At 41.3% G+C, this 15565-nt stretch overlaps 1 protein-coding gene across 1 annotated transcript in view; it reads right to left on the minus strand.

Moving 5' to 3' along the window:
• Nucleotides 1-15565, minus strand: part of LOC108678538 — a 72983-nt gene that overhangs the window by 39583 nt on the left and 17835 nt on the right. Inside the window, exons 2-5 of the mRNA XM_047879775.1 lie at nucleotides 5292-5416; nucleotides 4206-4336; nucleotides 2665-2878; nucleotides 884-1001 (exon numbers count right to left, since the gene is read on the minus strand). Of these exons, the coding sequence (XP_047735731.1) occupies nucleotides 884-1001; nucleotides 2665-2878; nucleotides 4206-4336; nucleotides 5292-5416 (588 nt within the window). The remainder of the gene's footprint in view (nucleotides 1-883; nucleotides 1002-2664; nucleotides 2879-4205; nucleotides 4337-5291; nucleotides 5417-15565) is intronic.

Below are 15565 nucleotides of genomic sequence, written 5' to 3' on the forward strand. Positions count from 1 at the left end.
CGCATTAGAGACAGGAAACCGTAGGACAAGTAAGAAAGCCAGCCTACCCACCCAGCCTCACATCCGGGACTCCGAATCAAGTAAGATTTGTCACAATACGGCGACTGGTCACGAGAAAACGAACGAGTAGCTACGATAATACGATAAGACTCGATAAAACTCTGCGTATGAAGCCTATAGAAAAGCACTGTTCTCTAAGACCAGACGGGACTGTTCTACAGGGACCACACGGGACTGTTCTACAGGAACTACACGGGACTGTTCTACGGGAACCACACGGGACTGTTCTACGGGAACCACACGGGACTGTTCTACAGGAACCACGCGGGTCTGTTCGACAGCGACCACACGGGTCTGTTCGACAGGAACCACACGGGACTGTTCTACAGGGACCAAAGGGTCCAGAAACGGTGCCTCCATGATGGCCAAATAGCTTATTGGCCCCGGCTAACTGCTGATCATTCATCGGCCACCGTTCCTTGCTGTGAACCGTTGTCTCGACCGAGAACCGAACTAAGGTTCTGCAGCGCGTTGCTGTTACAGTATAACAACCTCATGACCTATCGCAGACTTACATACGTAACTTCATGGTAAACAGTTCAGATCATCAGAGTCCAAAAACTCAGCAGCAAGTAAGCTTTTCATCGGCGTAGAGCTGCCAACAGCTTATAACAGTTTTTTCAAAGATTGATGATTTTCTTAACAGGTTACAGGTTCGAGATCCAAGTGAGAAGAAATCTCACCAGTAAGCAGGTTATTTCTCTAGTCTGCAGACGTTCCTTCCAGTTTATAGTTTATGTTTCCAGTTTATGGGCCATGTGCCCAGTTTATGGACGTTCTCACCAGTTTATAGAACTTCTCACCAGTTCACAGACGTTCTCACCAGTTTGTATATTGTTCTCCCAGTTCGCAGGGTCGCGGCTCCAGGTCTTGTACCCCGGCACGGGCCCGCCGAGCTTCTTGACGAGCGTCGCCAGCGCGTGGCCGTCGTTCCAGTCAGTCTGCCCACGACATCAATAATTAAGTTATTACTTAATAAATTATTAAATCAACCCTCAATTTTTTTATATTTACTACTAAAATCCTAATTAACCAACTCGTAAGCAGAGAGAGTCGTCATAATAAACAGAGAGATTTGCAAAAGTAATTACTGTTCCGATTGACCTCGTTTGCAAAGCTAAAATAAGCTCTTCAGCAACGATTTAAAATATTATAGAACTGAATAACACGTATTATGAGTCATAAACACTCCTCCATTATAGGAATAAATATCACGTATTATACGTTATAAAGGCTTTTCCATTATAGGAATAAATAACAGGTATTATTCTTTATAAACACAACTCTATTATAAAAATGAATTACACGTATTATACGTTATAAAAACGCCTCAATTATAGAAATAAATAGCACGTGTTATACGTTATAAACACTCCGCCATTATAGGAATAAATATCGCGTATTATGAGTTATAAACACTCCTCCATTATAGGAATAAATATCACGTATTATACGTTATAAGCACTCGTCCATTATAGAAATAAATAACACGTACTATACGTTATAAGCACTCCGCCATTATTGAAATGAATTACACGTATTATGAGTTATAAACACTCCTCCAATATAGGAATAAATAGCACGTATTATACGTTATAAACACGCCTCAATTATAGAACTAAATAACACGTATTATACATTATAAACACCCCTCCATTATAGAACTAAATAACACGTATTATACATTATAAACACCCCTCCATTATAGGAATAAATAGCACGTATTATACGTTATAAACACGCCTCAATTATAGAACTAAATAACACGTATTATACATTATAAACACCCCTCCATTATAGAACTAAATAACACGTATTATACATTATAAACACCCCTCCATTATAGAAATAAATAACACGTATTATCCTTCATAAACACTCTGCTATTCTCTCATGATTTCGGTGGTGAAAATCTGATGTTGCGTTTGAAAAAAAACGCCACATGCGTAGAACAAAATTATAAGTTTTTGAAGGCAGCATTAAACTTTAAGCTGGACTGAGGTTCTGAAATCGCTTCTCTGAATGAACGAGGATGGATAGACAATAGAAAAACTGTAACGCGATTAAACTGAAACTGTAACGCGATTAAACTGAAACTGTAACGCGATTAAACTGAAACTGTAACGCGATTAAACTGAAAATTGGGACCGTGTTTTTGTACCGAAAATTAAGAATAGTGTCTCAGACTGCGTGTGTGTAAAATGTATTTAATTTCATTCTAGGTGGATAGAAACTTAGGAAATTAATATGCCAAGAAGTGACAAAATTATATTCCAAAAATTTATAAAAATCTTCATTGAAATTTCTCACATTATGGATTAGTAATATTTCTTTTTAAGTCTCGTTAAATTATATTAAATTCGAAAAAACTGTAAAACCCAAGTTTTGTCGAGCACGTCTTGTCTCGGTAACGCTCTGGACTTCAAATAAGTCGAAAATTCTATTGATTTTGATCGCTATTAGGGACCATACTTTTAGCATCGTCTCGTTTCTAACAAAAAACTACGAGATGTGAATAAAAAAGTACGAAATGTAAATGAAAACGTACGAAATGTGAATAAAAAACTACGAAACATAGATGTTAACTGAAAAAATCCCACGTACCGTAAAGTTTTTAATGTTGCACTCCGGTATGGCACCCCTAACCCAGTCGAGGGTAGCCTTGTACCCCGGGCCTCCCTCCTTCATGAAGTAGCTGAGGTATGTCATCCCGCTGAGGTCATCCAGGTATGGGGATGACAGGTATTCCGGCTCCAGGATCATGGGGATGTTGAACTCCCGCTTGGCAATCTCCATGGCGCGGCGACAGTTCTCCGTGCTGAAAAACATGGAGTTAGTGGAGCACAGCAGTTGTCGTGCTGCAAAACATGGAGTTAGTGGAGCACAGCAGTTGTCGGGGCTGCAAAACAAGGAGTTAGTGGAGCACAGCAGTTGTCGGGGCTGCAAAACATGGAGTTAGTGAAGCACAGCAGTTGTCGGGGCTGCAAAACATGGAGTTAGTGGAGCACAGCAGTTGTCGGGGCTGCAAAACATGGAGTTAGTGGAGCACAGCAGTTGTCGGGGCTGCAAAACATGGAGTTAGTGGAGCGGTGGAGGAACTGGAGGTGGTGACATTATTAGTGACGTGAAACGGTCTATTATAACAAAATTTCGTTATGGTTAATAACATTATTATCATAAGGCTTGTTTTCTGATTCTGGTCATTTTTCTTGTCAGAAATATTAAAAAATAAGAAAGTAAAGAAGATATGTCGTGCTTCTGAAATCGTTTAATCCGTAAGTTATGTATATTGAAGTTATACTAATATACTAATTGAACTATTTTTGAGGTCTAGGTAGGGCGAATAATTCACATATTAGACCTAGTTTAGGTGGCTGATTGATCTGTTAATAGAGGTGCAGGTAATGTAAACAGTATAACTGTGGGTTAACTCTTGCTAAGGTTACTAAACTTGGGTCTAGGATTGGTAAAATGATCGGTACTTTAGGTCTAGGCATGGTAAAATGATCGGTACTTTAGGTCTAGGCATGGTAAAATGATCGGTACTTTAGGTCTAGGCATGGTAAAATGATCGGTACTTTAGGACTAGGTATGGTAAAATGATCGGTAGTTTAGGTCTGGGTATTGTAAATAATTCACCTATAGGATCAGATTAAGTTTTATCTGCTTTTTGATGCCAAGATCACGAGAATGTTGAACTCTTAGCAACCAAAACCAATTGATTTTCTACTGAGGTCTACGAAAGGTAGCTAATTGACAATTTAGTTGGATCTAAGTTAATTAACAAGCTTCCTTAGATGTCCCTGGGGTCCCGCCACCTCACCAGTCCCTGGGGTCCCGCCACCTCACCGGTCCCTGGGGTCCAGGTCCCGCTACCTCACCTGTCCCTGGGGTCCAGGTCCCACCACCTCACATGTCCGTGGGGTCCAGGTCCCGCCACCTCACCTGTCCCTGGGGTCCCGCCACCTCACCTGTCCCTGGGGTCCAGGTCCCGCCACCTCACCTGTCCTTGGGGTCCCGCCACCTCACCTGTCCCTGGGGTCCAGGTCCCACCACCTCACCTGTCCCTGGGGTCCAGCCACCTCACCTGTCCCTGGGGTCCAGGTCCCGCCACCTCACCTGTCCCTGGGGTCCCGCCACCTCACCTGTCCCTGGGGTCCAGGTCCCGCCAGTCCCGCAGCAGGCCCGGTCTGCAGTAGTCTATGAGGGCGCCCAGGTTGACGCCGCTGTTCCAGTCGCTCGTGAAGTTCGTCACTTTGCACTCCGGCAGCACCGCCTGCCCGCACACACTTCTCGTCAGAATAAATATCAACACTGCTTCGTAATTATTATATATTATGAATTATTCATATAATATAAAATGTATTATAGGTACATTATCAATGCTTCGTCAGGAAACATGTCAACACTGCTTCATAATTATTATATGTTATGAATTATTCATATAATGAAAAATTTATGATATATTATCAATGGTTAATGAAGGTTGAAACTTTACTACCTGATCACTTCTAATTCAAGAGGGAACCATTATTGCGAACCTTGACTTACAAACAAGTGAAGTCGTACTATCAAAAATAGCTCCGAGTTCGTAACACCGTCAGCCAATCACTGGCAGCATTTAAAGCTAAACCCACGAATCATAGACGGAAAATCGGTCGCTACGTGTACTAAGGATGCTGCGTATACATAGGCCAAAAATACGCGTACTTAGGCTGCTAATTGTATTTAAGCGAGTTTAGTACAGCACCTGGCAGATAGGCATATATAATTCACGCTTTGGCCTAATTTAAGATAAAAATTCTGAATTTTGGCAAATTCAATTTTAATTTGAACAATTAAATTCAAATTTAAATTTTTGTATCCTTGAAAGAATAGCACAGGCAGTAACCTTAAGCCAGGCCTGCGTGAGATACGGTCGCCTTAAGCCAGGACTGCGTGAGATACGGTCGCCTTAAGCCAGGACTGCGTGAGATACGGTCGCCTTAAGCCAGGACTGCGTGAGATACTGTCACTTTAAGCCATGATTGCGTCAGATATGGTCACCTTAAGCCTTGACTGCGTGAGATACGGTCACCTTAAGCCAGGACTGCGTGATATACGGTCACCTTAAGCCAGGACTGCGTGAGATACGGTCACCTTAAGCCAGGACTGCGTGAGATACGGTCACCTTAAGCCAGGTCTGCGTGAGATACGGTCACCTTAAGCCAGGACTAATTAGATACGGTCACCTTAAGCCAGGACTGCATAAGTTTCTTGGGAGGGAACTTGCTCTGGCCGATCTGGTAGTGGGCGATGAGGGACCACACCAGCCCCAGGATGAGCTTCAGGTTCCCATTCACGATGTCAACGTTGCCTGCTCATCAAAATAATATATTAATTTTACCTTAAAAGGAAATTATAAACTAGGTCAAGAGCATAAAGACTGTCGAAAAATGTAAAATTGTATTTTTATACAGGATATCGCACTAGACATTTAGCAGGTCATAACAAACTTGAATTTCACACTTAACAAGGCTCCGTACCAAAATGTATCCTTGACATATTCGTACAAATTATTTCCTGACACTTGAGTAGTCTTCATTCCCAATTACACATTGACACCCAATTACACATCTGTGTATAATTAGACGTTCAATGTCTAGGTAGAAGTGCTACACTTGACACATCCCTGCAGAAGAAAGTTGTCCCCACCAAGTCAGGTGAAAATTGTTCTCTTGACGTCATTAATTATGGTACAAAACTTATGGCTTGTTACGTTGCATTGCATCAACTGAGTCATGATTTAAGTATTAATGTAGCAGAATTACGAGTCTTATCGTTATTAATGCATTTGATTAAACTGGTCAGACGAGTGAGTGAAAAGGATTGCCGGGTTTATGATTCCACTACAGATTCACGTGATAGAATATAAATAAATATAATATAAATAAAAGGACAGCAGAAAAAGATCTTTACAGAATAAATAATGGATGCAGTCATGACTGCTGAGAGAAGTGAAAAAACGTCCGTCAAGAACAGGTTACTGAGGTTAGAATAATGCAATTTACAACTCATTTAGGTACGATTTGCTCGACTTGAAAATAAATGTGAAGAAATACTAAGATTTTCGCAATGAATCCATTTTATAGTTTGAAGCGGTACAATTAATTCTTTTATATAGAATAATATGACACAACTACTTGAATTTCGAAGTTAATACGTGATACGAAATACTATAGGAAGTGGCATAAGAAATAATAATCAGAAGTTAACGGTTGAGGTTAGTTTTGAAAATAATTTTAAACGAAATCTGCCACAAATTAAATACTTTAAAGGCTAGGTACTGAGACATATAAGTGTGAAATTTCATAAGCAATGTAGAGCGAACAAGACATTTTAGAGGTCATATTGTCGATTAAATACAATTATTTCGAAACTATTGCAGTGCATATATAATAGTTTGTATAAAATGAAGCACATGTACGACAGAAGCAATTGTAGAACTAAAGAGACTGAGGTAATGGCGATTACCCTTGATAATGTGACACAGATTATTGGGGATTACCCTTGATAATGTGACACAGATTATTGGGGATTACCCTTGATAATGTGACACAGATTATTGGGGATTACCCTTGATAATGTGACACAGATTATTGGGGATTACCCTTGATAATGTGACACAGATTATTGGGGATTACCCTTGATAATGTGACACAGATTATTGGGGATTACCCTTGATAATGTGACACAGATTATTGGGGATTACCCTTGATAATGTGACACAGATTATTGGGGATTACCCTTGATAATGTGACACAGATTATTGGGGATTACCCTTGATAATGTGACACAGATTATTGGGGATTACCCTTGATAATGTGACACAGATTATTGGGGATTACCCTTGATAATGTGACACAGATTATTGGGGATTACCCTTGATAATGTGACACAGATTATTGGGGATTACCCTTGATAATGTGACACAGATTATTGGGGATTACCCTTGATAATGTGACACAGATTATTGGGGATTACCCTTGATAATGTGACACAGATTATTGGGGATTACCCTTGATAATGTGACACAGATTATTGGGGATTACCCTTGATAATGTGACACAGATTATTGGGGATTACCCTTNTGTACAGCTGGTGCATGTACAGCTGGTGCATGTACAGCTGTGATACGAAGTACCAAGATTATCCATAAGAATTTATAAATTGATCGCCGGAGATAAAGCATATCTATTTAATTAAGGAAAACATTCTTCTTAACATTTGAAGGCAAAGGCAGATCCTGCCACGAAATAATACCTATCAAAGTGTGCGTTACAGTTGCGTATAATAGGCAGCGCTGGCCGACGATAACGCGCCTGTAATTGGTAGCGGGACAAACGTGCGGGCGCTTTAACAAAGCAGCGTAATTATGCGTAAATGTTACGCCATTATTAAAATTAGTGCACGTAACGCATGCAGAGCCGGATGCGTAAATGCTAAACCATTATTATAATGAGTGCACGTACGCATGCAGAGCCGGACCCTGGGCACCGGAACACTGCGACGCCATTAACAGGTGTGAGGCGTATCTGTGATACGCAATTACTGGTGTGAGGCGTATCTGTGATACGCAGTTATTGGTGTGAGGCGTGTCTGTGATACGCAGTTATTGGTGTGAGGCGTATCTGTGATACGCAATTACTGGTGTGAGACGTATCTGTGATACGCAGTTATTGGTGTGAGGCGTATCTGTGATACGCAGTTATAGGTGTGAGGCGCATCTGTGATACGCAGTTATTGGTGTGAGGCGTGTCTGTGATACGCAGTTATTGGTGTGAGGCGTATCTGTGATACGCAGTTATTGGTGTGAGGCGTATCTGTGNCAGACAGACAGACAGACAGACAGACAGACAGACAGACAGACAGACAGACAGACAGACAGACAGACAGACAGACAGACAGACAGACAGACAGACAGACAGACAGACAGACAGACAGACAGACAGACAGACAGACAGACAGACAGACAGACAGACAGACAGACAGACAGACAGACAGACAGACAGACAGACAGACAGACAGACAGACAGACAGACAGACAGACAGACAGACAGACAGACAGACAGACAGACAGACAGACAGACAGACAGACAGACAGACAGACAGACAGACAGACAGACAGACAGACAGACAGACAGACAGACAGACAGACAGACAGACAGACAGACAGACAGACAGACAGACAGACAGACAGACAGACAGACAGACAGACAGACAGACAGACAGACAGACAGACAGACAGACAGACAGACAGACAGACAGACAGACAGACAGACAGACAGACAGACAGACAGACAGACAGACAGACAGACAGACAGACAGACAGACAGACAGACAGACAGACAGACAGACAGACAGACAGACAGACAGACAGACAGACAGACAGACAGACAGACAGACAGACAGACAGACAGACAGACAGACAGACAGACAGACAGACAGACAGACAGACAGACAGACAGACAGACAGACAGACAGACAGACAGACAGACAGACAGACAGACAGACAGACAGACAGACAGACAGACAGACAGACAGACAGACAGACAGACAGACAGACAGACAGACAGACAGACAGACAGACAGACAGACAGACAGACAGACAGACAGACAGACAGACAGACAGACAGACAGACAGACAGACAGACAGACAGACAGACAGACAGACAGACAGACAGACAGACAGACAGACAGACAGACAGACAGACAGACAGACAGACAGACAGACAGACAGACAGACAGACAGACAGACAGACAGACAGACAGACAGACAGACAGACAGACAGACAGACAGACAGACAGACAGACAGACAGACAGACGGACAGACAGACGGACGGACATGACGAGCACAATAGGGCATTTTTCCATAAATGATAAAATGCGCTAAAAAGGCAGGAACGTTGGAGTACAGCGCTGGTGTTCAGGAGAATTAGTGACATCATTGATGACATCATTTGCGGAAAACGGATGAAAAAATTTCCACTCCTATGTAAGTCAAAATTGCCACTCCTATGTACGTAAGTCAAAATTGCCACTCCTATGTAAGTCAAAATTGCCACTCCTTTGTACGTATGGGAGCCATTTTAAAGCTTCATACGCCACTACTCATGAATAAGATGCGTCACAATATACAGCAACATACGCCATTACTCATGAATAAGATGCGTCACAATATACAGCATCATGTGCCATTACTCATGAATAAGATGCGTCACAATACACAGCAACATACACCATTACTCATGAATAAGATGCGTCACAATAACAATAAGGATAACAATTAGCATCAAAATTTCGGTTCGTAATTAATGGGACGATTTTATAGGATTTCCTGCCATTAGCCGCTTATAATATTTACTGAAGTTCGTCTTTGGACGCTTTATCTTCGGCCACCCAAACTCCGACCATCATTTACCCAGCTCATTTATTTCCTATTTCATCCGTGCGACTAAAAGAGCTCCTTGTAAACTTATACGTGGACCGCATGGCCACCTATACCGCGGCCATGCCGCCAAATGTAATTGTTAATGTAATGAATGTAATTGTAGTCAATGTGATGAATGTAGACATTGTCGTCTACATTCATCACATTAACATCGCGATGAATATTTAACATTTACACGTCTAAATATTCAACGATTATTAGAGGATAAATCAACACAATTATTGTGTCTGACTGATGAATTTGATTCGTGTTTTGTGAAGACTTTGTAACTAATGGCTGACTAATATAATGGGATGTCAGCCAAACCAACCCATTATATTAGTATAATTATATACTAATCAGCCAAACGGCATGTCACTAATATAATGGGAAAAAATATAACTCAGTATTGCATCTTACAAAAATAATGGGAAAAATATAACTCAGTATTGCATCTTACAAAAATAATGGGAAAAATATAACTCAGTATTGCATCTTACAAAAATAATAGAAAAAATATAACTCAGTACTCACTGCAGTGAGTGAAAGAGAGCGCATTTTCTCGTCGACGAAAACGTGAAGTCACGGACAGACGGACGGACAGGCAGACGGACAGACAGACAGACAGACAGACAGACAGACAGACAGACAGACAGACAGACAGACAGACAGACAGACAGACAGACAGACAGACAGACAGACAGACAGACAGACAGACAGACAGACAGACAGACAGACAGACAGACAGACANTATGACACGGAGAACCATCTGTATGACACGGAGAACCATCTATATGACACGGAGAACCATCTGTATGACACGGAGAACCATCTGTATGACACGGAGAACCATCTGTATGACACGGAGAACCATCTGTATGACACGGATAACCATCTGTACGACACAGAGAACCATCTGTACGACACAGAGAACCATCTGCACGTGATCTTTGCGCCAAATATCAACTGCTAACCAGCAATGACCGCACAATTACTTGCATGACTCTCCATTACCATCAATACTCTCATGAGTATTGATGGCCGAGACATGCATGACTCTCCACATGACCATCAATATAATTTTCCATGACTCGTATATATACGACAGGTTTAGCATGACTGAAAGACTAACCGTGAATATTCTATAGTCTCCTACAGTTGATAAATAGCAAGCGTATAAATGCATAGCTCTTCATGACTCTTCAAAGGTGGCATGGCTCTTCAAATGTGGCATAGCTCTTCAAAGGTGGCATGGCTCTTCAAAGGTGGCATGGCTCTTCAAAGGTGGCATAGCTCTTCAAAGGTGGCATGGCTCTTCAAAGGTGGCATAGCTCATCAAAGGTGGCCTGGCTCTTCAAAGGTGGCATAGCTCTTCAAAGGTTGCATAGCTCTTCAAAGGTGGCATGGCTCTTCAAAGGTGGCATAGCTCTTCAAAGGTTGCATAGCTTTTCAAAGATGGCATGGCTCTTCAAAGGTGGCATAGCTCTTCAGGGCTCTTCAAAGGTGGCATGGCTCTTCAAAGCTATTCCCCCATATTTGACACATCGAAGTCTTTCGAGCACAATTTACATGACTTCGCCATACCTTCATGCTTTGGATGGCGAGCAACACTGTTAGAAAAAACGGTGAAAAAACGGTCCCACTGGCATTCTAGTGGCCGGTCGCCCCGTGAAAATAAACTGTTTCGCCGTTTTTATCAGATGTTTTACGGATTTTTAGTGTTTAATTAGAATAAAAACGGCAACACGGTGTTTCTTTTCACGTGCCGACCGGCCACTGAAACGCCGGTAATACAGTTAACGGTAATTTTTCTAACAGTGAAGCCAGTAACGATAAGCTTCAATTTTTAACCGCAATTCATGAAATTTACACTTTCCAGGCATAGGGATGTAGAAATTGCACGCTGAAGATGGAACGCTGCCATTGCAGATCAAAAAGTTGTCCAATTTAACTGAGCTCTGTGACCGAGCTCACGTGATTGGTTCTGCAATTGGTCACGAGATTTGAGTCCAATCAGAACGCAGGAAACAAGACACTGCACAAACAGTTTAACACAAGCAGCACAGAAAAACACTTCCTTTTTAGCGCATTTTCTCATTTAAGGAAAAAATGCACTACTCTGCTCGCCATGTCCGTCTGTCTGTCCGTCCGTCCGTCCGTCCGTCTGTCCGTCCGTGACCTCAATTTTTCGTTGACGAGAAAATGCGCTCTCTGTCACTCACTGCAGTGAGTACTGAGTTATATTTTTTGTTCTTTGCAAATTCCACGGCTTTCCATAACCTGAACTGAAATCCAATGACTTTCCATGCAAGCCTGGAAAATGAAAAATCAAATTCCATGACTTTCCAGGTTTTCCATGACCGGTACGAACCCTGGTAAGAGTGAGTGGTAACGTGGGTGGAATGAAATGAGAGAGATGAAGTGGGATGCATGTGAGTGGGCAGAAGAGAGAGGGAGAGGGGTAGAGGACATGCAATTGAGAGGGCAGAAGAGAGAGTGAAAGGGGCCTGTAAGTGAGTGGGTAGAAGAGAGATTGAGAGGGGTATGCAAGTGAGTGGGCAGAAGAGAGAGTGAGAGGGGTAGAGGACATGCAATTGAGAGGGCAGAAGAGTGAGAGGGGCCCAAGTGAGTGGGCAGAAGTGAGAGTGGGCAGAAGTGAGAGTGGGCAGAAGTGAGAGTGGGCAGAAGTGAGAGTGGGCACGCTACATCAGCCACGCTGTTGTAACGCTTGAGTAGCTACAGAGGTCGTCTCGTGTCGTAGATAAGACGGCATGTCGTAGCAATGATGTCAATGTGAACAGATGGCGTAGAATTCTGACATGGAATGCCACAGTCGCCCGGTATTTGGTCGCAGCGATTTGTTGTTGTCTAATACAAAATAGGACCGTTGACATTGAAATATTTGAAAGTTGAATGTATTTTTGAATACGGTAATAATCTACGTATAAATACATAAATTAGTCAACTTATGATCAGAGGTGGGCAGTTGCGCGCTACATGTAGCGGCCGCTACATTTTCAGAAGCGGTAGCGGTAGCGGCACTACATTTAAGCAATTGTAGCGGTAGCGGTAGCGCCCGCTACATTTAGAGCATTTAGCGGTAGCAGTAGCGGCCGCTACATTTCAAAGTAGCGCTGCATGCCCAGCTCTGCTTATAATATTGAAATCGCGATTTATACCAATAAAATTTATACCAACTATACCAAGTACATATGTTGTGATAACAAAAATAAATCCGAGCCATGAATTTCAATGGTACATCAAGGCATTACAGTTGCTTATTCAGAAAAATATCGTTAAAAAATCATTCAATATAACAAAGATTTTGATTTTGTAAAGACAAGTAAGTAACGAGCACATCTGCTATAAATTTGAGCTAAGTAATGTACAGAAATGAAGCGAAGTAAACTGTAAACTAACTATAGATGATTTTAAGCTCCCCGTAGCCGAACCTGCAGTGCCTATAAAGCCAAGTTATTTGAAGTATTATTTGAACATTCCATGGATGGTTGAATTAATACTATTATTAATTCAACCATGATTAGATGGATGTTATCTACACGGTATCTTCTAATTAATGCAATTAAAACATGGCCGCGATTATACATCTTGTACGGCCGACAGAGATGACCTCTGACAATACCTACGATTTAATTTCTACGTTAATTATTATTGAACAATATAGCATGAAAAAATGTTTTCCTGTTGAAAAATATTTTCCCTTTAGCGGCAAATTACCATTTATGATCACTTGAAATCTCACAAAAAGACACACCATGCTTGAGGCTTTTTTTATCAGGCCTCTGCCAATCATCAATCATCTAAACATCATTTCATAAATAGCATCATCACTAACCATGTACCTTATAATTTAAATATAAGCATTTAAATCAACAGCTCTTTCCGTATTTGTTTGAAAGACAGAAGTAGCGATGTCTATTCAATTATTCAAGGCAACTTGAATGAATTGAAATAAATTGAATGTTAGATTGTTATTCTTTGTATTTTTATGCCTAAATTTGAAATATATGAAAATATTTTTTCTTATCGACGGCATTTAATGAATTCTCAATTGCGATTTACTATTCAAATTTGCAAAATAGTGAAAAATACTTACGAGTAAACCTATCTTATAATAAATCATATTTTTTTGTACGAGTTTCATAAACTTTAATTTCTGCATATTTTTAAGTTTACCCGCGAAAAAATTAGGCCGTGAAACGCGCTTACTTTACGTGGGGTAAATAAGATAGTTGAAAAACAGTAAAACTTTAATGAATAGTAGAGTTGTACCTTTACTATTCTACCTCTACTGCTACTACCTGTACCTCTACTACTATTCAGTAGTGTTGTATCTCTATACTATTATTACTCTACTATATAGGAGAGTTGTACCTCTAATATTATTACTTTACTGAATAGTATAGTTGTAGCTCTACTATTACAACTTTACTGGATAGTAGAGTTGTAATGGTAGAAAGAAAATAAATAGAATGCCGCGGCTGGTCCATTTAGAGACAGGCAACGTGACATGGCAGAAGTGGCGTTATGAACAGTTCTCAGCTTGACAGTTTGCATTTATCATCACTTTTAAAACCATGTCAGACGAGCAGAATCAAATTTAAGCGCAGTGCATATTTAAAAAAAAACTGTACTACATTTAAAATCTGTCTACGTGTACCGATATTTACCATTCATCTGCATATTTTGTAATGATTTCATCAACAAAAACCGTGACAGAATCACAAGCATATCAAGATCTACAGCCGCAGCAGCGCCGGCCAGCAGCCGGGCATTCACCGGCCGGCCAAAACCCGCCTGTGATAATCACAAGATACGAGCAACGTTACACTCAGCGAAGTGAGCGAGACTTTGTCTAAATAGTGATGCACTTTATGAGTTTATGTGGGTCATCCTGACACAGTTAGGCCCGTGTCAGTGCTATATAGTATACATTCACTCTCTGCTATAAGCAAGCGTAACTATATGGACAATTTAATCCGTACATTTTCTGAGTGGTTGGCAGCTCACTCACCTTGACCGTCTGTGTCGTGACACAGACACGTGTGTGTCACACACGAGTGTTGTGTGACACACACGAATATATAGGCACGAATATGTTGGTTCTCTGCAATTTTTGATATTAACTGCTCTGCTTACTTAACTTATTCAAGTAATAAAGGCATAGTAATAAAGGTATAGTATATTTAGGTAATAAGATATATAATAAATGTTTTAAGATCCTGGTCCTGGCATTCTAACGTATTAGTTAAACATTATCAAGTTATTAACTGCTTCAACACCCACGCTTTCATTTCTATAGTTCACACGACATTCATGATCCATATTTTCAGGTGTTTTTAACTGCGGATACTTCAACTGTCGTCAATGTTTTCCGTATTCGTCAATGTTATTCGCATTCGTCAATGTTACTCGTATTCGTCAAAGTTATTCGTATTCGTCAATTTTATTCGTATTCGTCAATGTTATTCGTATTCGTCAATTTTATTCGTATTCGTCAAAGTTATTCGTATTCGTCAATCAATGTTTTTCGTATTCGTCAATGTTATTCGTACGGAAGGGCCTGGTAACGAGAGTTACCGATGCTAATTATTATATCTTTATTAGCGGGCGCAATCCGTCGGCAACCCGGTGACCCAGAATTGTTGACCTCGCAGGAGGAGTTCACTCGCCTCCCACGCGAGCCCTGATCGTAGCCTTGACCTCACGCAGTGTAGTGACACTAGTGTGGTGACACTAGTGCAGTGACACTAGTGCAGTGACACTAGTGCAGTGACACTAGTGTGGTGCAGTGACACTAGTGTGGTGACACTATTGTGGTGCAGTGACACTAGTGTGATGCAGTGACACTAGTGCAGTGACACTAGTGCAGTGACACTAGTGCAGTGACACTAGTGCAGCGACACTAGTGTGGTGCAGTGACACTAGTGTGGTGACACTATTGTGGTGCAGTGACACTAGTGTGATGCAGTGACACTAGTGCAGTGACACTAGTGCAGTGACACTAGTGCAG

Source organism: Hyalella azteca, unplaced genomic scaffold (assembly GCF_000764305.2).
Source record: "Hyalella azteca isolate HAZT.00-mixed unplaced genomic scaffold, Hazt_2.0.2 contig3812, whole genome shotgun sequence".
Taxonomy (NCBI): Eukaryota; Metazoa; Arthropoda; class Malacostraca; order Amphipoda; family Hyalellidae; genus Hyalella; species Hyalella azteca.